Source organism: Trichechus manatus, unplaced genomic scaffold (assembly GCF_000243295.1).
Source record: "Trichechus manatus latirostris isolate Lorelei unplaced genomic scaffold, TriManLat1.0 scaffold00232, whole genome shotgun sequence".
NCBI lineage: Eukaryota > Metazoa > Chordata > Mammalia > Sirenia > Trichechidae > Trichechus > Trichechus manatus.
The window spans coordinates 1,665,765-1,686,143 of NW_004444168.1; the positions used below are offsets into that span (position 1 = coordinate 1,665,765).

A 20,379-nucleotide genomic window follows, 5' to 3' on the forward strand; every position below is an offset into this window, starting at 1 on the left:
CAGCAGGGGCTTGGTTGTGAGATCGAGCTAGAGGGATTGGCTTGGTGCTGAGGGATCTTGGGGATGACCAGCTCCTGACCTGGAGGGTAGGGGAGATACAAGAGCAGCTAAGTGGTTTTTCTTGGGCCGCTGTGTATCCACACTAATAAGTGGTCACATTTGTTGAGCCTTTGCCATGTCAGGCTCTCTGCTGAGCTATCTGCCAGCTTTGTCTCAGTGTGAATTTTCACAGCAACCCTGTGAGGAAGGTCAGTTTTAATATAATAGTATCTGTATTACAAATGAAGAGACCTAAGCTCAGAGAGGTGAAATTACTCTTCTGACATCACATAGCTAGGGAGAACACAGGTCCCCTACACCTTGTGGTGAAGCCCATTACTGTGGCACATAGGACTTGGGGGAGTCTTGGTGGGGAGCTCTGGGTTTACCCAGTATTTGGCGGGCCAGAGAGGAGAAACCGAATGGCACCTTTCCCCCAGCATTCAGAACCACCCATCCGAGGGAGGAGCTAGTACCGTCACGGCGGGGATGGGTATGGTGGAGAAAGAATATAGGGCTCACGTGATCCATCACATGACAGCAGTTTGGCAGAAAGACGGAATGGGACTCCGAGCCTGGTGAGAAAATGGGGCCCCAGGAGCGGGGATGGAGGAGTGCATGTTGGGGGATGGGAAACAACGACAACCCGGCTCCTGCTGAAACCCGCCTGCCTTCCCCCAACAGCCTCCTAGGGCTCCTTGCCCTCACTGTCGCTGGCAAATGCAGTTACAGCCCAGAGCCCGACCAGCGGCGGACGTGAGTGACTTCACACTGAACGGCCCTTCTCCGTGTCCTGTCCTGCATCCACGTTCCTGGTCCTAGTCTCCCTTACCCCCTCACCAGTTCCTGGAATGTGCTCCACAGCCTTATCCCCAGGTTCCCAGGCTCAATCCCCCACCTTTCACCTCCTATGACCCATATCTGCCCCGGGGAGCCTACACAAGGTCTCAGCCTCTAATCCTGAAACTTCCATGACCCCTATTTCCCATCCTCACCCTAACCAAGGCCATGACCCTGAACCTGGACTCCTGCCCTGCAGGCTGCCCCCAGGCTGGGTGTCCCTGGGCCGTTTGGACCCTGAGGAGGAGCTGAGTCTCACCTTTGCCCTGAGACAGCAGAACCTGGAGAAACTCTCGGAGCTGGTGCAGGCTGTGTCGGATCCCGGCTCTCCTCGCTACGGTCAGTGCCTGCTGGGACTAGGTGGCATGTGGGATGCAGTGGAGGAACAGAGATCTGGGCGAGGCATGGATGGCACACATCACGTCAGGGTCATGCTATCGGTGCCGGTCAAAGGAGGTGATATGTGGTTGTGGCTGTCATTGAAGACTTTCTGAACAGGAGAATGAACTGGAACTTAACTGTCCAGAACTAATGCATACTCTTCCCCCCAAACTTTCCGCTTGTGTTCTTCGGGCTAGAAACCTAAAAGTTGTGGATGTGGTTAAGAGCACAGATTTGTATCAGATCTGGAATCAAATTCTGACTCTACCACTTACCAGCTACCAGACAAATGGGGAATAGCATCTAGTACATGTAGGTGCTTGTCATCTCAAGTTCCTCCCATACTTCATTCCCATTCTCTCCCCTATTCAGACACTAAGGCTGCTGGTTTCAGTTCCTAAATAGCCTTTAGATCAGTCACTTCTCCCCATCCCCCACTAGCACCAACTTAGTTGTTTATTTCCCACCTGGACTACTGCCCAGCCCCCGACTGGTCTCTGCAGTCTCCTCCCCTCCACTCCCCACTCTGCTCCAAAACAATCTCTCCAATGGTCAAGCTGGGTTGTGCCCTGCCCTGTATAAAGCCTTTCACAGCAGGGAGGAGCGCTGGGGGGAGGCGGTCTCAGATTCACCCAGGAGACCGGCACTAGTGTGCCTGGCTCCATGCGGGAAAGAGTGACTTGCCATCACGTTAAGATTAAAATCAACACATATGAAGATTTGAGCTACATTAGATGCCATCTTATAATTGGCTCCAAAAGGTTTGAAAATTTTTATTAGAAATAAACTTAAAATGGAACATTTTAATTTATTAGCCTCATTTGTTTTTCACTATCCTGGCAATGCATACTATGGTGTAGCCATGGCATTCCAGGTCTCTCCAGCCTTTTCTTCCTCTGTTCCTCCAATATATCCTGCACTTGTACAGCCCTCTTTTTGCTGGAAGATTCCTACTTATCCCTCAAGACGTTGCTCCAGGCTCCCTGGGAAGCCCTAATGTCTCCTTGCTGGGATTTAAAAAGGGCAACTTGGGAAAGCAATGAGTGAAGGTAAGATCCTCTCCTGAATCCTGCAGGAAAATACCTGACCCTCAAGGATGTGGCTGAGCTGGTCCAGCCATCACCACTGACCCTCCACACAGTCCAAAAATGGCTCTTGGCAGCTGGAGCCCGGAACTGCCACTCAGTCACCACACAGGACTTTCTGACTTGCTGGCTGAGCGTCAGGTGAGAGGAAATGATTGCCCCATGGAGGGTTCTGATCATCCCAGCAGGAGACTAGTCACTTCAAAGGGAGGAAGGTGAGAGCTTGCTGGGCACTTGTAGGTGGGAGCTGCCTGATGCATGAGGAGATGACCAACTGCCCAGTGATGCTCAAGTGGCCTTATCTGCTCTGTTCCATGTTTTCTGTCTTCTTTGGTCTCTGCCCTCCAGACAGGCAGAACTCCTGCTCGCTGGGGCTGAGTTTCATCGCTATGTGGGGGGACCTGCAGAGACCCATGTTGTAAGGTCCCCACATCCATATCAGCTCCCACAGGCCTTGGCACCCCATGTGGACTTTGGTAACACCCAGTGGGATTGGTGGGGGTTGGGGCAGGCAGGGCCAGGAACTGGGGAAGTTTAGGAGCCATGGGGGATTGGGGTGGGGTCAGCGGTAAAGTGGAGGTTGGTCTCAAGCTTGACCCTTTCCCACAGTGGGGGGGCTGCACCGCTTCCCCGCTACATCATCCCTGAGGCAACGCCCTAAGCCACAGGTGGCAGGGACTGTTGGCTTGCATCTGGGGGTGACCCCATCTGTGATCCGTGAGCGATACAACCTGACAGCACAAGACGTAGGCTCTGGCACCACCAACAACAGCCAGGCTTGTGCCCAGGTGAGCCATGCAGATAAACCTAGGTCCTCACATCCCTTCCCCCTGCCAGGTGTCCTTAGTGCCTTACCATCCTTTGCCCTCTGACTCAAATTCCTGGGCTCTCATCCCTTGTCACACACAGTGTCCCCAGTCCTGATCCCTGGGGCTGTGCCCTCTGACCCACGATCCCTGCTCTGACTCCCTCCATAGTTCCTGGAGCAGTACTTCCATGACTCAGACCTGGCCAAGTTCATGCGCCTCTTTGGTGGGAACTTTGCACACCAGGCATCAGTAGCCCGCGTGGTCGGAAAACAGGGCCAGGGCTGGGCCGGGATCGAGGCCAGTCTAGATGTGGAGTACCTGATGAGTGCTGGCGCCAACATCTCCACCTGGGTCTATAGTAGCCCTGGTACTGCCAAGGGCATTGGTTGGTGGGGAAGAGGGTGTGGGTGGGTGTTGATCCCTGCTGCCTCAAGGGACTCCCCTCCCATGATCTGGAGGGAGATGCTGACAACCCTGCAATGACTACCCTTGTGCCCCTTGCCCCCATAAATCCAGGCCGGCATGAGGCACAGGAGCCCTTCCTACAGTGGCTCCTCCTGCTCAGTAATGAGTCAGCCTTGCCACATGTGCACACCGTGAGCTATGGAGATGATGAGGACTCCCTCAGCAGCGCCTACATCCATCGGGTCAACACTGAGCTCATGAAGGCTGCTGCTCGGGGTCTCACTCTGCTGTTTGCCTCAGGTGACCTCCTACCCTCAACTTAGAGCCCCCCCCGCCACTCACCCAACCTGGGACCTTTGTCCCACAGTGATCCCTGAGCCTGATCTCTGACTCAGAATCTGAACTCAGATACTCAACAGAGATCATTGACCTGACTTCTAAATTCTTACCTCCTGACACCTGAATTTCCTGTCTGTCTTCTGAACCAACAGACCAAGCTCTGACCAATCAATCTGAGTGCTAAACTTGGTTTCTCTCCCAGGTGACAGTGGGGCTGGGTGTTGGTCTGTCTCTGGAAGACACCAGTTCCGTCCCAGCTTCCCTGCCTCCAGGTAAGCACCCTAGCCCACCACTTACCTGTGATCATCAATCCTTCACCCATGATTTCATGACTTGGAACCTTTGCCTTGACCTCACCAGGCTCTTCTGTTACTCAGCCCTCAGCTTTACCTGCCCTGCTTGCTATACCCCTCTCTCTTCCTGTAGGTCCCAGGCCCCAGGTCTCCTGAGTGAGACACAGCTCCCAGTGCACCTCCTCCCCAGTCTCCAGGCATTTTAATGGAGGATTTGGTGGGTGTTCTGTATAGAAAAGTATGAACAGTCACCTGAGTCCATGCCTTAAGGGCTCAAAACCTCTTAGTTATAACTACGCACACTGCCTCATGGAATCTAGGCCCTCTAGCAAGACCCAGGCCATACTCACTCATCCTCACACATCTTGAGGTCTCCTTGGGTACCCCTACAATCTGAGTTCTATGTTCTGCCCTCAGCCCCTATGTCACCACAGTGGGAGGCACGTCCTTCCAGAATCCCTTCCGCATCACAAATGAGATTGTTGACTATATCAGTGGTGGTGGCTTCAGCAATGTGTTTCCACGGCCTTCATATCAGGTACGTGTATGTTTGTGTGGATGGATAGGTGGTGGTGGGGTGGGGGATCCTCAGTTCAACAGATTTCTGGGCAGGCCACAGGCCAATACTCATTCAACAATGCCTTTCAGGAGGAAGCTGTATCCCAGTTTCTGAAGTCCAGCCCCCATCTGCCACCATCTAGTTACTTCAATGCCAGTGGCCGTGCCTACCCAGATGTAGCTGCACTCTCTGATGGCTACTGGGTGGTCAGCAACAGTGTGCCCATTCCTTGGGTCTCTGGCACCTCGGTGAGAATCAGCCTGACTCGAAACCCCCACTCAGGAACTGTCCTTGCCCCCTACCACCAAGACCTTGTACCCAGAACCCTGACTCTGCAGACATTTCTGATCCTTTTAGACATCCCTCCCCTGCCCCACCTCCACCCCCACCCAATAAGTCCAATCACTTTCAACCCCTGGCCTCTACTTGAACCCTCACCCCTTTCAGGCCTCTACTCCAGTGTTTGGGGGACTCCTATCCCTGATAAATGAGCACAGAATCCTCAATGGCCACCCCCCTCTTGGCTTTCTCAATCCAAGGCTCTACCAGCAGCATGGAGCGGGACTCTTCGATGTAAGTTTGTAGGGAAGGTGTGGATGCTTTCATACCAGTACGAGGAATACTGAGATGAACTTGGGGCAGTTGTGATGGGGTGGGGAACCCTCTGGGATGTGAGTACAGGGTGAGGATATGCAATCTGGCAGTACTGGAACCACCAAGCCCAGATCTGATGCCCACTTCCTCCCTAGGTAACCCATGGCTGTCATGAGTCCTGTCTGAATGAAGAGGTGCAGGGTCAGGGGTTCTGCTCTGGCCCTGGCTGGGATCCTGTGACAGGCTGGGGAACACCCAACTTCCCAGCTCTGCTGAAGACACTACTCAACACTTGATGTTTTCCTGCCAGGAGAGCTGACCTGTCCCCTGCCTTGCAGCCGGTGTCTTGGTCTCTTAGTTTGCCCTGTTGGGACCCCTGCTGAACCCACAGCCATTGACTGTGACAGACAGCTTACCCCCCTAACCTTGCAAAACTGTGAGCTGGGCTTGACTCCCAACCCTACCCTGCTCCATTATACTCAGTTCTCCACACTCCTGCCTCAACTTCCCCCTGCAAAATGCAATAACCAGCACTTTTGGGTGCCCATATTCCCCACCTCTTCTTTCTCTTTTCATTATTCCCTATCTCTTCTTTCTCTTTTCATCCAGGCTTTTCCAAAGGGTTGTCTATGCTGACTGTGCACTGTTTCACTTCATGTCACTCCTCAATCCATTGGAATGAGATCTCTACTTTCACCTTTTACTCTTCCTGCCAATTGTATTTCTTAAGTATATCCAGAGCTCACTCACTTCGTTCCACCCCTGCTGCTACTACATTAGCTTGGAGTCATATTCTCTGTCCTCTGTAATATAGGAGGCCTTTACAAAAACAGTGTCCTTGTCTTTCCCTAAACTATCTTCCAGAGTAAAATGCAAATCCCATCAGATCGCTTACTTGATTAAAACCCTCCAAAGATTACTGCATAAAATTCAGACTTTTTATTAAAGCCCACAAGACCCAGTCCTTTCCTTTATGTTTGTGCCTGAGTAACAATAGTTTATCCTTCTCCCCTCATCCCCACCCCCCACCCCCACCTCCATACTCTCACCTTTGCTCAAGCTGTTCCTACCACCTACTCCTTTGCGTGGTTAATTTCCAGAATTCTTTCAAGACTCAGCTGGAAGTTACCTTCTCTTGTGAACCTTTTTGATTTCCTGAGGCTCAATTAGGTGATTTTGGTATGGCAGAAAAGTCCTGGATTTCTAAAAATCAAACCTGTTTTATTCTTGGTTCTGATATAAATTAGCGCAAGGACTTGAGCGAGTATGTTTATCTCTTTGAGCCTGTTTCCTCATCTGTTAAGTGGAGATATCAATACCTGCCTTAGAAACATCAGGGAATAATTAAATGGAATAACATTGACAAAGTGCCTGGCACACTGGAGTAGGCAGCAGTTGTTAGTTCTCTTCTTCCCGTGCACTGCACGCCCTCTGCTACCTCTAGCATTGTAACTATCACATAGTATTGAAATTGCCAGTTTGTTTGCCTCATTTTCCAAAACCATTAATGCCCAGAGGACTTGAATTTTGTCCTATTCAACTTTACGTCCCCAGGCTAAAGCTCAGGCGTTGGTAAAGGGGAATTAAATAAATGTTTGCTGAATTGAGAATTCCGTGCCTTCACCAGCTGTTATTTTGCATATGCTGTTCACTCAGGCTGAAACACCTCTCACCTTCACAGCACAGCACTGCGTGCAGCCCGCCTACTGCCCTTACCTCTTGGGACAGGGGAGGGTTCTTGAACTCCACTGTGAACCCTTAAAAGGCTAAGAAAGGGAACTAGAGGGGATGCAAGGGGCCCTAGTGGCACAGTGGTTAAAGCGCTTGGCCGCTAACTGAAAAGTCTGAGGTTGGAACCCACCAGCCACTCAGCGGAACAGAAAGATGTGGCAGTCAGCTTCTTTAAAGATTTAGTCTTGGAAACCCTATGGGGCAGTTCTACTCTGCCCTATAGGGTCGCTATGAATCGGAATCCACAGAAAGGCAACCGGTTGAGGGGATGCAGGCTGGCAGACAACTCATGGTCCGAGGGGGTGTGGGGCCTATTCGTTCCAAAGCAAAATCTTTGAGCATCAGGCTGAATGTGGTCCCCAGAAGCACAGAACAAACTCCGACGTACAAGGGTTCCTATCCCAGTAGAACTACTTGGAATACCGCGAGGCGGAATGTCGACGGCCAACCCAGTTCTCACTGAGTTGGTCTCCGACTTATTCGGTTAATTTCGTCTAACTAACCAAACGGCCACGAGAGGAGGTGGGAGGCGGGAGAGAGAGCTACCATGGAGTGGGCGGGGCGAATGGTGGAGCGTGTGGCGTCATCCCTGCTGTGTGCGTACGTGAGCGGAAGCGGAAGGGGCTCTGTTCGCCGCCTTTTCCACCGGCCCGATGAGCTGCAGCGGCTCCGGCGCGGACCCCGAGGCGGCGCCAGCCAACGCCGCCTCGGCCCCGGGCCCCGCGCCCCCGGTCTCGGCCCCCGCCGCGCTGTCTGCCAGCACCGCTGCGGAGAACAAGGCCAGCCCCGCGGGGACCGCAGGGGGACCTGGGGCTGGAGCCGCGTCTGGGGGCACGGGACCCGTGGCGGCGCGGGCTGGGGAGCCGGCAGAGCGGCGCGGGACGGGTGAGGGCCGGGACGGGTGAGGGCGAGGGTGGCGCCTTGGGCGGGTGAGGGCAGAGGGTACAAGACAGAGCTAGCTGGGGCCCTGAGCCTCCTACCTGCGTGTCTCAGTTCGCTGGTTCCCCTCCAGTTCCAGTGTCAGCGGGCGGCGCGGCGCCCCCAGAGGGGGCCTTGTCTAACGGGGTTTACGTACTGCCTAGTGCGGCCAACGGAGACGTGAAGCCAGTGGTGTCCAGCACGCCTTTGGTGGACTTCCTGATGCAGCTTGAGGATTACACGCCTACGGTGGGCTTCCCGCCTGAACAAGGCTACATGGCCCGCTGTCACACCAACCTTCAGCCACACCTCTTGGCTTTTCAGCGTCCTCTTGTATTTGCTCCCCTCCTTGTGATTTATCCCCTCTGCACACCCAAACTGTGAGCTTCCTGTTAGCCAGGCCAGTCCTTCATTTCCCCTACCCTTCAACTCAGCCCAGCAGGGCTCAGACTGACAGTTGTCTAATTGATTTATCAGATCCCAGATGCAGTGACTGGTTACTACCTAAACCGTGCTGGCTTTGAGGCCTCAGACCCACGCATGTGAGTAAACTCTGGGCAGGTTAGAGCTTTGGGTGCTTGTGTGGAGGCTGTTGTCCGTCTTTCTCATATCAGTTTTTTCTCTCTAGAATTCGGCTCATCTCACTAGCTGCCCAGAAATTCATCTCAGATATTGCCAATGATGCCCTACAGCACTGCAAAATGAAGGGCACGGCCTCTGGCAGCTCCCGAAGCAAGAGTAAGGTGTGAGGGGGAAGTTCACTGAATCAGTAATTACCCCCACAGCAGGGGACACTTAACTTATCCTGAAACGCCTTTGGGGAAACTAAGCCTTAGGGGAGGTTTAAGACCTACTCAGGGTCACCCATCTGGGACTGAATTCTGGGATTCCGTGCTCAGCTAGCGCTCTTCCGTCTTCCCTCAGGACCGCAAGTACACTCTAACCATGGAGGATTTGACCCCTGCCCTCAGCGAGTATGGCATCAATGTGAAGAAGCCACATTACTTCACCTGAGCCACCCAACTTAAATGTACTTGCTTGTCCCCATGTCCCCATACCAGCCTGTTTTCATAATAAACTTTATTGTGACAGGCAGGGCTGGTCCCTCCCATGCTGGGAGACACCGTGTAACAAGTGGCAAAGCTTTGAGTCCAGCCCCTTTTGGGGCCACAGTGGTAGGGATGGGGATAAGGGATGGGCCCCGTGGCTGGGGTAGTACCATGACTGGAGGCAAGGGAGGCAACCAGAGGCCTGCTGCTTTCCGGGGGTGCACTCCCCCAACCGTGTCCTGATACCTCTGGAGTTTAGGCAGGGACTTTCCAGCCCTACTTGTCCTGCATCTTCTCCAGGATAGGCACAATCATGTCAAATTTGGGCCGTTTAGCAGGGTCTTCATTCATGCATATCTTCATAAGCTTACATACATGGGGGGAAATGCCTGGTGGGATGGTAGGCCGAAGGCCTTCCAGTGCCACCTGCAAATACAGGAAAAACAAGGTGAGCATCAGAACTTGAGTCTATCATGGGGGGAGTGGCCTCTAGCCCTTGGCACAAGATTATTGTATATACAAACAAGTGTGGGAAGAGCCCAGGCTCACTTTAAGAACTGCCACCACCACTACCATCCCCTGACATCCCCTGGCACAAGTGTACACAGCTCTGTTCCCACCTTCATGCCAATCTCCATGTTGGAGAGGTCAGCAAAGGGTACCTCCCGTGTCACCAGTTCCCAGAGAAGCACTGCAAAACTCCACATGTCTGCTGAGCGTCTGTTTGTGTCTTCAGGCTTCTTCTGCAGAGCTGAAGCGACAGGACTTGTCTGTTCCAACTGCCTGTCCTGTCCTGTCTCTGCCCCCTTCCACCAATACTGAGGTGGCTCTTCTCTACCTCCCAATATGATGGCCTCACCCACCTTCAGGGGCCACCCAGGCAGGTGCATACATGCGCCCAGGGCACTGGAAGGAGAACTTGACATCAGCCATGCTTATTCGGGCAGTCATGTCCTCATCAATCTGAGAAAGAGAAGATACGTGGAAGAAGGTGAGTCCTATTCTAGATAGGTGAAGGGCCTCTGGGGGCCTGGGCCAGGAGTGGACTTGTGACCTCACCATTACACTACGGCTATTGAGTGCATGTCGTGGGATGAGGGGCTCTAATGTGTGTAGGAAAGCCATGCCCCTTGCCATATCCAATGCAAACTTCACAGCCTGGCTCTGGTCCACAACAAAGTCTACAAGAGGAGGTAGGAGTTAAATTAGAGAGGTTCATGCTCCACCCTACCCCACCCCAAGCAAGGGCACCCACATCCCTACTCACTGGTGCCTTCGTGTAGTACGTTGTAAAGGGATCCATATGGCATCCAGTGTGTGATGAGGGTAGGGTGAGGAGCAGGTGGAGACTGGCAGGCTCCTAGCACTGGGAGCACATTTGGATGCGAGAAAATCCTGGGAGGAGACAGTGTCCATGGCTGAGACCCAGCCAAAAAGATCTCCCTCTCAGTGCTATTCAGGGTTCCTTGGAACCAGCAACTTCTCTATCAGGTCTTGCCCCACCTGAGCCGGGGACACTCCTCATTGAAGTCCCTGCTCTTCCTTGTACTCCAGTCTCGAACCTTCAGGATCTTCACGACAATGTCATTACCCTGCCAGCGGCCCTTCCATAGCTGAGGGACAGGTGGGCGTTAGGAGGCTTTAACAAAGGCCACTGTTTTCCTTGCCCACTAACTGCAGAAGGAGAAGCTTAAAGCAGGTGCATAGCAGGTAATTTGTGAGGGTTTGGGGAGGGAGGGTCACAAAGGGCAGGGGTCACCTCTCCAGAATGATTCTCGTTGAGCTTCGCCAAGAAGTTGAGCTGGTTGAAGTCAATGCCGGAGTGTTTGTTCAGGGTCCCATTTCCTGAGAGTGTGGGCAGGTCAGGTCCCCAGCTTCCCCCTAACCCTGCTCCAGGAGCCCAGGATTATTCCTGTTACCACCCCCTCCCTCCACAACAGTGACTCACGGGGACGAGTGCGGGTAGTCCCCTTCCAGAATGTGTCCTTGTATGGAATTCGGTTGAGATTCTGACCCATCTTCTCTGCCCGCTCTGGGGAAGAAAGACAGTCTTGGACTGAGATGTGATAACGGAGGGAGGAGACAGGTGGGGAGGGACAAGATAAGAGGACACAAGTGGGAGGAAGGTAGAGGATGCACCTCGGAGAAGCTCTCTCAGGGGTGCCTTGGCTTTGTCTACAGGCATCTCTCCGTACTTGTTACAGATGCTGACAAGGGCTCCATTAGCTACCAGGTCCTGGAATAAGAAGGTGGTTGTGATGCTACCTCCCTGGCAGTAACTCACAGATAGTACACACCCTGTAAGTGTCAAACACTCAGAATGGGTTGAACATTCCAGGATCTACCCCTCAGGCTCAGACTTTGCTTCCCACCCATTGCAGGGCTTGGGGCCCAAGTCCTTACCTCTGCTACCTGGTCTTGGCCCCAAAAGCAGGCATAGTGTAAGGGTACATTCCCGTGCTCATTCACTGCATTGATGTCAGCCTTGTACTGCAGCAGCTGGGCCCCATGGCCAGACAGAAGAGGCAGAAGGCACAGTCAATCCCAAATGAGAGATGGGTGTTGGGGTATGAGGGGGGAAGAAGAGCACACGTACTTTCTATTGTTATAGTGCTTCTGATTGACCTCAAGGTATAGAGGCAACATGGGTGATGGAGGGGTTCATACATACCTTCTGTACAATATCACGGTGTCCGTGACTGGCTGCCAGATGCAGGGGGGTGTCATCCCCACGATTCATCACGTTGATCCGTGCCCCCCGCATAATCAGCATCTCAACCACAGCAGAGCGGCCCTCTCGGCAGGCCCAGTGCAAGGGGGAGAAGCCATGATCATCCCTTTGAGGAAGGGACAATGGTCAGTGATCTGGAGGTGGGACGGGGAAGAAGCTTTGATACAGGAGAAACTGACCGTCACTCTTCATACCCTCCATGGGGAACCTTACCTCTCTGGGACTTCAATTCTCATTCGTGCCAACAACTCCTAAGTCTGTCCAGTTCAGATCTTGCCCTGAGCTTCACACTCAACCAAGGGGGCACGCAGGGGCCGCTTAAACTCAACCATAATATGATTGATTATTTTCACCCTACCTGCATCCATCCATTCTTCCCTGGTATGCCCTATCCCATTAGATGGTAGCACTCTTCATCTGGTTTCTCCTGTACCATTTTTGCAATGTCTGTTGGTCCTGTTTTCTATCTACTGCATCTTCTGTATCCCCCTACTACAGCACTTGTTACACTGGACTGTAAGAACCTGTTACTTGGTTGTCTTGTCTATTAGACTAAGCTTCTTGAGGGACTGAATGACAGCAGTTGTACAGCTCATGCTGATGGGTGGCAGGGTGTCTTGGAGAAGGAAAACCACAACTCATGGGAGAGGGAGCCAAACTTACTGACTGGTTTTGGTACTGAAACTAAAATCTAAAAGTGGAATGGAATTAAAATGACGTTTTGGAAGGGTTTACCATGAAAAGGAGAAATGCTTTTGGTAAGTTATTACTGATGAGGCAGATGACAAACTACCACATGAAACGTGGATTCCCACACTCAGAAATCCTGGGCACACAAAACAGCTGCTGTGCAAAGAAACCTATACCTAGTTTTTTTCTTTTCTTAAGGGCATGTATTTTATAAACAAAAAAGTATACAAAAAACAAAGCAATTGGGTGGGAGCTGGGCCTGCCTGACAAGCCTGGGGCCATAAAAGGAAATTCCCTGCAGTCCCAGGCTGCATGCAGATCCAAGGGGCGGAGCAGGAGGCCGGCCGAGGTCTGGGCTGGCAGCCTCCAGATGCCTTAGTGCTGCGGTCACTTCCCATTCCGGGGCTTTAGGCGGGGCCTGGAGCTGGTCAGGGGTCTGGCCACCCCGATAGGCCCCTTAAACCCAGCCACCCACACAGCATTTGGGGGTGGGGAGTGTCGCCTCTAATTTACTGATCTCCCTCCCACAGCTCGCCCTCATCCGCTAACACAGATAGCCAAAAGCTTTCCCTGGAAGTGGGTATCCCCCGGAAGCAATTCCCACCCACTGCTTATCAGTCTTGCCTCCCAGTTCTTTAACTTGTGCCCTGACTTATCGGCCTCCAGCAGTCTGTGGCCCCAGGGCAGACGAGTCTGAGGGCAAAAGTATGGGCACAAAGGTTCTGCCAACTGTCCGGCTGCCTGTCACTGTAGAGTCTGGACTTCCTATCCCAGAGATGCCTGCAGGAAATTACCCCTCCTACCCCCTCATACCCAGCATATGTCCAGCTTGGGCCCCCAGACCCAGTCCCCTCAAACCAGCATCAAAGCCTTCTAGTTTCCCTAATGCCGCCCCTCCACCTTTTCGCAGCAGAGTCCTCCTAGATGCCTAAGCCTCTGTTTCTTCAACGAAATAGTAATGGCGCTTACTGGTTTTATCAAGCACCCTTTGAGAAATATGAAAAATAGAACAAGGGAACTTCGCAAATTATAAGAGAGAAATTGTATACAGTCTGATGGGAACCAGTGAAGCTTGAACTAAGATGACAGGTGATCCTTACCTCTCAAACCTAAAAACTAAACTCCCCAAACCTTATAGATTATAATCCCCACTCTGAATCACCATCACTACTGCTTTTCTTGCCTCCCTGTCTTAGCCAATTTTAAAGAAGCTGTTTACATTCACTTTCTCTATTTCCTCACCTCCCATTCATTTTTTAACCTGCCACAAATCTACCACCTTGAGGGTAGGGATCAACACACCTGATTCTGGGCTTCCAGAACCCAGCACAGGAAATGTTCACCCAGTATAGTCTGGTTTCTTCATCTGTTTTTCCTCTTAAATGGCTCTCATTAAGATCATTTAATATAACCTAATTGCAAATTCAGTGGTCAAAGTTACACTGAACAGCAACTAAAACACTACTGTTGACTACTCCCCTTTTGTTGAAACATTCTCTTAAGCTTTACTGCAACACTTTTCTGTTTCTCCTTCAACCTCTGGTTGCTCGTTTTCAGTCTCATTGCAGTCTTCTCATCCCAAGCTCTCGTCTTCCACTCTTGCAGGCTCTTTCCTTCACACACACGTCTTCAGGTATCATCTATATGCTGATATCTCCCAAATCTGTGCCTCCAACCCAGATCTCTCCTGAACACCAAATCTGCATAACCAGCAACCTACCGTATTGTCACCTGAACATGTCCAGAATAGTACTCATCATCTACTTTCAGTCTTCTCCATCTCAGTAAAAGGAACCACCATCTACTAAGTGTCCAAGCCAGAACCCTGGTCATCATCTTTGACCTTCCTCACTCCCCACAGCAAGCCCCACCAAGTCTTCAGCCTAAAGATTTTTGGAATCGTATCACTTCTCTTTTTCAACTGCCCCCATTCAGGTCCAACCCATCATCACTTCTGGAATAGCTTCTTAATATCCATTCTTGCCTGCTCTTCATAAAGCATCCAAGATGATACTTAACAAATGGGCAATCTCATCATATTACTACACAGCTTTAAGCGCTTTCTCTTAAAGATCTTATTATGGCCTAAATATCTTTGCATGATCTGGCTGACCCCTACCGACCTCTCCAGTCTTATCTCCTGTCATTCTCCTCTTGTATCCAATGCTGCAGCCCACAGAAAAAGTACTCTATCCTCCAGCCATATGGAACGCCAGAGAATTTCTTGAAACTGTCAGCTTTGTGTCTTGCCTCCCTGCCTTTGCCCATGCAGTTCACTGAGGCTGGAAATCTCTCTGCAGCCTCTGCCTGAGAAACTCTTATTCAGCTGTCAAGATTCAGTTCCAACACTGCTTCTGTGGAGACCCTCTGCCCTCCACAGGCTGTGCTTAACACTCATCACACTGGATGGCAAAGTCGGCCACCTCCACCAGATGTGAGCACCCCCACGTCGAGGAGAGGAGTAGGACTCTGTCCATCCTCTCCCCACCAGCCGCCTCAGCCTACCCCTGGTTGAGGTCGTTCTCGGTGTTGTCCAGCCACAGGCGCACCGCAACCGCGTTGCCTTCCCGGCACTGAGTGAAAATGTCGTCCATAGCAGCGTCCCGGCGCTGAGTCCCCTAGATCGGGTAAGCCTGGGGACTGCGGAGGGACCCAGGGGAGAGGCGTGAGCCCCAAGTTTTGTTTTCTACAAGAGAGAAGCGTTTCTGTTAGGGGCGGGCGTCTGGGCGCTACGTCTTCGGCTCGTAGGGGTGAGGAAAGGGAGTTTAGTGCAACGGGATGATCCCCGACTGTGTCCCCCGGGCGTGAGGGAAAGGCAAGTCCGGGAGGGAAAGGAGGTAGGCAGGCGGTGGTGTCTCCTGAAGGGATATCGGAAGGCAGGCACGGAAACCCCACCCGCGAACAGAGCTGGGGGTGGGGGCAGGAATGGGGAGGTCCAGGCACCCTGCACCCGGCAAGAGGGGATTCCCGGGTGTGGCCCCCGTTCCCTTCTCGGAATTCACGCGTAGTGAGGGGTGACGGGCTGGCAGGCCCGAGGGCTGGGGAGCGGCGCGGGTGGCCCCGCACTCACCGGGACTCGGGCTCCAAACGCCTTCTCCGGGGAACTCCCGTCCGGCCGCGCCCGCCACCCAGCCCGCCCCGCCCCTGGCCTTAGCTGGCCAGAGCCGGCCTCTCTCCTGCCGTTCCTGCCCCTCCCTCGCCCTTCTAGCTCTCTAGTGTCGAAACTCGATGGTTTCCGGCGCTGCGCCGGCCGCTCTAGCCGCCCCTGGCTTTCACTCTTTGGTTTTCAGCTCTGGTCCGGTTGGTGTAGACTCTCCGACTCCGGGAGACGCTGTCGTACTTGGAGGGACGCCAGACTCGGCGACTCCGACCTCCTGGCCCTCATGTTCGATGAGCCCGAATGGACCGAGGAGGCCCCAGTAGCCACGGCCCTCGCGCCCGTAGCCACAGGGCCGCGGCCCGCGGCAGCGGTGCAAACCAAGGTGAGTGGCCGCGCAGAGGCACTGAGACCAGCTTCGGGCCGCGGAACAGACCCTTAGGGAAATCCCAGCGCCGGGTCACACCACGTGTGTTTTGGGTGGGTAAGTAGGGCACCTGTGGCACCGTTGGGGGTGAGTTCTGATGGAAGATCCGGAAACTTTTAAGAGAAAATGACGTTTGAGCTGAGAGATACCTGTTTATGAGTAGAAGTTGAAGCAAAGAGGGTTCCTTAGACGGGAAAAGCACGTGCATAGGTTCTGGGACGAGAGAGCACAACCTGTTAGGGTCCTCAAAAAATGATCTCTGTGGATGGAGCTCAGAAAATGAGTGAGAGAGGATGCGGTTGAAGTTGGAGAGGTAGAAGTTTTGTATGTTTTCAGGGTAGAGAGAAGCCAGTGAAGTGTTTGTAAAAGGGGAGTGATTTGTTCAGATTTGCATTTTGAAAAGATCACTGGTTACAGTGTGGAGAATGGGTTGAAGAGAGCAAGTGTGCATGACAACAAAGGGTTATGATTATTACTATTCAAAGGACTGTGGGTGGGAACTGAGATCCTCCAAGGTAAGTGCCTGGACTAGGACCATCCAGCAGGACTTCAGCTCAGAATCAGCCTCCCCTACTGTAGGCCTCCACCTTTGAGCCTCTGCAGATGTGCCGACTGCTGTACTTCCTCACGCTCTTCCTTCCTGTGCCCTTTAGTGGGCCTCCAACATGGAATCTGCCTGGTTGACATCTCCTGCTTTATTCCCTTTTCATCCCCTCAGCTCATTGCCACAATCCAGATCACTGTTTTCTTGCCTGGCCACTTGCAACAACTTCTTCACTGGTCTCTTTGTCTGCAGCTTTTCTCCTTCAGTTTGTTCTTGACACTGCAGTTAGAGGTATCGTTAATGCACACATCTCATCCTGTCATTTTCCTGTACTCAGAAGCCTTCTGGATTCTCTACCTAATATAGAACGGTATCATCAGCTGGGGACAAAAGCCTGAAATTGAGAGTTGGAACTCCTGGTCTCTGGCCACTGTACACTGAAGAAAGGGGAGTGGGTGGTTTCTCTGCCCTCCACTTCCCAAAGGTTGGGATTGGGACATGAACATTCTTCAGGGTTTGGCAGGCTTCCCAGTCTAGCTAAGTTGACTGGGAAGAATCCAGATATCTCCACAAGCATCTGAATCAGGCCCCCATCTCTCCTTTCCTACACTCCAGAACTTATCTATCCTCCTCACCCTACTCTCATACCTTGTTTACCTGCAGGGCTTGAAGCACCGCCAGCTCTTGGCCACCTTACGGGCCCTGGAGGCTGCATCTCTTCCCCAGCAACCTCCCAGCCTACCTGGAAGTGACTCTGAAGAGGAGGAGATAGAAAAGAAGAAGAAACGCCGGAAAAAGGCCTCATTTGCCAGTGCCTCTGCTGAAGTAGAGGAGAAAAGGAAGAAGAAACGTCAAAAACAGGCCTCATATGGGAGTGATTCTGAGGATGAGGAAGTGGAAAGAAAGAAGAAAAGCTGCAAACAGGCTCTTCTTGGCAGTGGTTCTGTTGAAGAGGAGAAAAGAAAGAGCAAATGCCAGAAACAGGCCCCGTCAAGCAGAGCCCAGCACCTGGACAGTGGTGACCAAACAGGTATTCTTGGATATGGGTGGGGAGGGCAGGGGGAGGAAGGGGAGATCAGCTGATCCTGCATATGACAGAGGCTAGCTGCCACTATTAGGATTGGGGTAGCCAATAAGAAGTATTTTCATCCCTACCACAGTCTGTTCTCAAGGGCAGGCATACGTTAGGGGATACTGAGTTTATGTTAACAGTGGTACGATAATTCGTAAAAGAATAGTGACAGTGGTTGTACAACATGAAGTATGTAATCAGTGTCACTGAATTACACATGTAGAAAGTGTTGAATTGGTGAATGTTTTGTTGTGTATATTTTTACCATAATAAAAAAAATACCAAGGACAGGCATATGGCCAAGATGACTTGCCAAGTGTCTGCACGCAGAGGATCTTACCTTCCCATCACCCTACCTGCAGATTCCAAAGCCCAGAAGGGTAGTGCTACGAATGACCCACACAAGCCAAGCCCTGGGTCTGCTTCTCCTCAACCACCCCATGCCTTGAGCCGCAAGCAGTGGCGGAACCGGCAGAAGAACAAGCGGAGACACAAGAACAAGTTTCGGCCACCTCAACCACCAGCCCAGGCTCCGGCCCTGGCTCCCACAGAGGAGGCAGAGGCACCTCCTGCTCCCAGGCCAGACAGCCATGAGGCTCGGGCAGGGGCTCTGCGAGCCCGCATGGCACAGAGGCTGGATGGCGCCCGATTTCGCTACCTCAACGAACAGCTATACTCAGGGCCCAGCAGTGCTGCACAGCGCCTCTTCCAGGAAGACCCGGAGGCTTTTCTCCTCTACCACCGTGGCTTCCAGAACCAAGTCAAGAAGTGGCCACTGCAGCCTGTGGACCGCATCATCAGGGATCTTCGCCAGCGGTGAATGGGGGGTGGGCAATGTGAGAAGTGATGTGGGTCAGTCATGGGTTCCAGCCAGGTCAGCGAGTGACCCTTCCCTTCCATTCCCAGGCCTGCATCCCTGGTGGTGGCTGACTTCGGCTGTGGGGACTGTCGCTTGGCTTTGAGTGTCCGGAACCCTGTGCATTGCTTTGACCTGGCCTCCCTGGACTCCAGGGTTACTGTGTGTGACATGGCCCAGGTAAATCTCTCTACGCATCTGGCCTGTGCTCTAGGTCCATGTGCTCATCTTTTTAAACCCTGCCCCTTCTTTCACTCTCTCCACCTCCCAGATGCCAAACCCTAGCACCCAGTGCTGGCTTCTCCTCCCCACACCGTGTGCCTGCCCCCATGTGCCCAGCTGTGTGTGTCATACAATAGTCCCTCTCTCCACAGGTGCCTCTGGAGGATGAGTCTGTGGATGTGGCTGTGTTCTGCTTGTCACTGATGGGAACCAACATCAGGGACTTCCTAGAGGAGGCAAATCGAGTGCTGAAACCAGGGTAGGAACCCCCGGACACAGATGCACATATGTGTGTGCATGTGCATGTCCGTGCATTTACGCGGAACTCTCCCTCCTTCTCAGGGGTCTCCTGAAAGTGGCTGAGGTCAGCAGCCGCTTTGAAGATGTTCGGGCCTTTCTGGGGGCTGTAACCAAGTTGGGCTTCAAGGTTGTCTCCAAGGTGAGTGCCCTAGGAAGTCTATTTTTGTTTTACGTGTGCCCCATTTTAGGGGAATGGTGTGCAGGAAGGAGGCCATAAGCACAGGAACAGACATTTGCTCTCTGAAGGCACAACTTATGGGGGAGCCCTGGGATGCTTTCTGAACAGGGGCAGGAAATGGAGGGAGGTATTTTGAGCAGGTAGGACGAGGATTTGTAGCTCACTGGGTCTTTTCTGCCCTTAGGACCTGACCAACAGCCACTTCTTCTTGTTTGACTTCCAAAAGACTGGACCCCCTCGGGTTGGGCCAAAGGCTGAACTCTCAGGCCTGAAGCTTCAGCCATGTCTCTACAAGCGCAGGTGACCGCTGGACCTCCCTTGAAAGGGGAGGCAGGGTTTGAACTCCTGGCTTAGAACCCTGAAGACTGTAGCCAGCCAGACTGTGGGCTAGGACCTGATATCACCCTGCCCGCATCCAAAGAACAAAGTGTGATAAAGGCCCTGGCTTGGCCCCTGTTGTAACGGAGGCTTCCTTGGTTACAAGAACCATGAAATCACTCAGACTAGCTAAACACTAAGGGATTTATTCTGAGAATACGGGGATGTCCAGGAACTATGAATCCCCTTAGGTGTCATGGAAACTACACGGTTTGGAATTCAGGGCATCTCTGGATTTAGCTTCTCTTTCCATCTCAGGAGCCACATGGACTTGTCTTGCTGTCTCTGCTCCTTTCTTCAGATCTTCTCTCTGCAGATCAGCTCATCTCTTCACTCACAGGTTCTGCTCCTTCAGCTTTGTTCTACCCAGGCTTTCAAGGCTGTAGACAGGCAGGTGTTGCTTCTTGTCGCTGGTAGCCCACCAACACTGTGGCTCAGCACGTCAGTTCTCGGCTTCTGGGTGGATGCAAGCTGTCACCGTAGCTGTGAGGTGGGCCAAGATTGCTTGGATGTTCCCTGCACTGTACACGTCTAGTGGTTCGTCTCTCCCTGCTTTTGTCATCTCCAACTTGGGAGCCGTACGGACTAAACCACTCCCAGCACCTGTTTTCCTGTGGGGCTCTGGTGTGTGTATGGCTGAGTAAAGATTTTGGAGCCATGTAGACCTGGGTTTGAATCCAAGCCTGCCACTTAAGAGCTGGGAGTCATTTAGTCTCTGAAAGTCAGATTCCTCATTTGGAAAATGGTGAGGACTCCTGTCTTGTGGGGTTGTTGGTGTGGGCCAACTGAGGAAATCTATAGCCCAGGCTGGGAACATAGGAGGTGCTCAATAAACCATAACT

At 52.5% G+C, this 20,379-nt stretch overlaps 4 protein-coding genes across 5 annotated transcripts; 3 read left to right on the forward strand and 1 right to left on the reverse strand.

The window, feature by feature from the left end:
• The first annotated feature begins 542 nt into the window (after positions 1–542).
• Positions 543–5,968, forward strand: TPP1 (tripeptidyl peptidase 1). Its single transcript, XM_004389043.2, has 13 exons — positions 543–617; positions 724–795; positions 1,079–1,218; positions 2,336–2,486; positions 2,694–2,821; positions 2,955–3,133; positions 3,323–3,521; positions 3,671–3,859; positions 4,101–4,170; positions 4,609–4,729; positions 4,840–4,998; positions 5,198–5,323; positions 5,500–5,968. Exons 1-13 carry the CDS (start codon positions 574–576, stop codon positions 5,638–5,640), a joined length of 1,719 nt encoding a protein of 572 aa, XP_004389100.1. The 5' UTR covers positions 543–573; the 3' UTR covers positions 5,641–5,968.
• Positions 5,969–7,683: 1,715 nt separating this feature from the next.
• On the forward strand, positions 7,684–9,112 carry TAF10 (TATA-box binding protein associated factor 10). Of its 2 annotated transcripts, none has more exons than XM_004389047.2 (5): positions 7,684–7,960; positions 8,088–8,242; positions 8,471–8,535; positions 8,622–8,736; positions 8,918–9,112. In XM_004389047.2, exons 1-5 carry the CDS (start codon positions 7,729–7,731, stop codon positions 9,005–9,007), a joined length of 657 nt encoding a protein of 218 aa, XP_004389104.1. In that variant the 5' UTR covers positions 7,684–7,728; the 3' UTR covers positions 9,008–9,112. The 2 variants fall into 2 exon arrangements, with proteins under 2 accessions (XP_004389104.1, XP_023598799.1); XM_023743031.1 differs by having other exon boundaries at positions 7,723–7,960; positions 8,622–8,731; positions 8,918–9,058.
• On the reverse strand, positions 9,055–15,640 carry ILK (integrin linked kinase). The gene is made up of 13 exons (XM_004389045.2): positions 15,534–15,640; positions 14,969–15,149; positions 11,714–11,879; positions 11,446–11,541; positions 11,182–11,278; positions 10,991–11,074; positions 10,802–10,887; positions 10,546–10,655; positions 10,310–10,437; positions 10,102–10,223; positions 9,906–10,005; positions 9,663–9,793; positions 9,055–9,468 (listed from the first exon to the last, which is right to left on the reverse strand). Exons 2-13 carry the CDS (start codon positions 15,055–15,057, stop codon positions 9,319–9,321), a joined length of 1,359 nt encoding a protein of 452 aa, XP_004389102.1. The 5' UTR covers positions 15,058–15,149; positions 15,534–15,640; the 3' UTR covers positions 9,055–9,318.
• A 41-nt stretch (positions 15,641–15,681) lies between these two features.
• Positions 15,682–19,702, forward strand: RRP8 (ribosomal RNA processing 8). The gene is made up of 7 exons (XM_004389048.2): positions 15,682–15,945; positions 17,195–17,561; positions 17,966–18,419; positions 18,510–18,639; positions 18,834–18,940; positions 19,024–19,120; positions 19,344–19,702. The coding sequence occupies exons 1-7, from the start codon at positions 15,847–15,849 to the stop codon at positions 19,461–19,463; spliced, it is 1,374 nt and encodes a 457-aa protein (XP_004389105.1). The 5' UTR covers positions 15,682–15,846; the 3' UTR covers positions 19,464–19,702.
• The last annotated feature ends 677 nt before the right edge of the window (positions 19,703–20,379 follow it).

Excerpts from the sequence above, each read along its gene's own strand:
- ILK (XM_004389045.2), bottom strand. The coding sequence starts at position 15,057 with ATGGACGACATTTTCACTCAGTGCCGGGAAGGCAACGCGGTTGCGGTG. Across the intron at positions 10,888-10,990 it reads GACTACCCGCACTCGTCCCC|GAAATGGGACCCTGAACAAA; the intron begins GTGAGTCACTGT and ends CCACACTCTCAG. Across the intron at positions 9,794-9,905 it reads TGCCTGGGTGGCCCCTGAAG|CTCTGCAGAAGAAGCCTGAA; the intron begins GTGGGTGAGGCC and ends CTGTCGCTTCAG.
- RRP8 (XM_004389048.2), top strand. The coding sequence starts at position 15,847 with ATGTTCGATGAGCCCGAATGGACCGAGGAGGCCCCAGTAGCCACGGCC. Across the intron at positions 18,420-18,509 it reads ATCAGGGATCTTCGCCAGCG|GCCTGCATCCCTGGTGGTGG; the intron begins GTGAATGGGGGG and ends TTCCATTCCCAG. Across the intron at positions 19,121-19,343 it reads GCTTCAAGGTTGTCTCCAAG|GACCTGACCAACAGCCACTT; the intron begins GTGAGTGCCCTA and ends TTCTGCCCTTAG.
- TAF10 (XM_023743031.1), top strand. The coding sequence starts at position 7,729 with ATGAGCTGCAGCGGCTCCGGCGCGGACCCCGAGGCGGCGCCAGCCAAC. Across the intron at positions 8,536-8,621 it reads GAGGCCTCAGACCCACGCAT|AATTCGGCTCATCTCACTAG; the intron begins GTGAGTAAACTC and ends TTTTCTCTCTAG. Across the intron at positions 8,732-8,917 it reads TGGCAGCTCCCGAAGCAAGA|GACCGCAAGTACACTCTAAC; the intron begins GTAAGGTGTGAG and ends GTCTTCCCTCAG.
- TPP1 (XM_004389043.2), top strand. The coding sequence starts at position 574 with ATGACAGCAGTTTGGCAGAAAGACGGAATGGGACTCCGAGCCTG. Across the intron at positions 3,134-3,322 it reads ACAGCCAGGCTTGTGCCCAG|TTCCTGGAGCAGTACTTCCA; the intron begins GTGAGCCATGCA and ends CTCCCTCCATAG. Across the intron at positions 4,730-4,839 it reads TTCCACGGCCTTCATATCAG|GAGGAAGCTGTATCCCAGTT; the intron begins GTACGTGTATGT and ends AATGCCTTTCAG.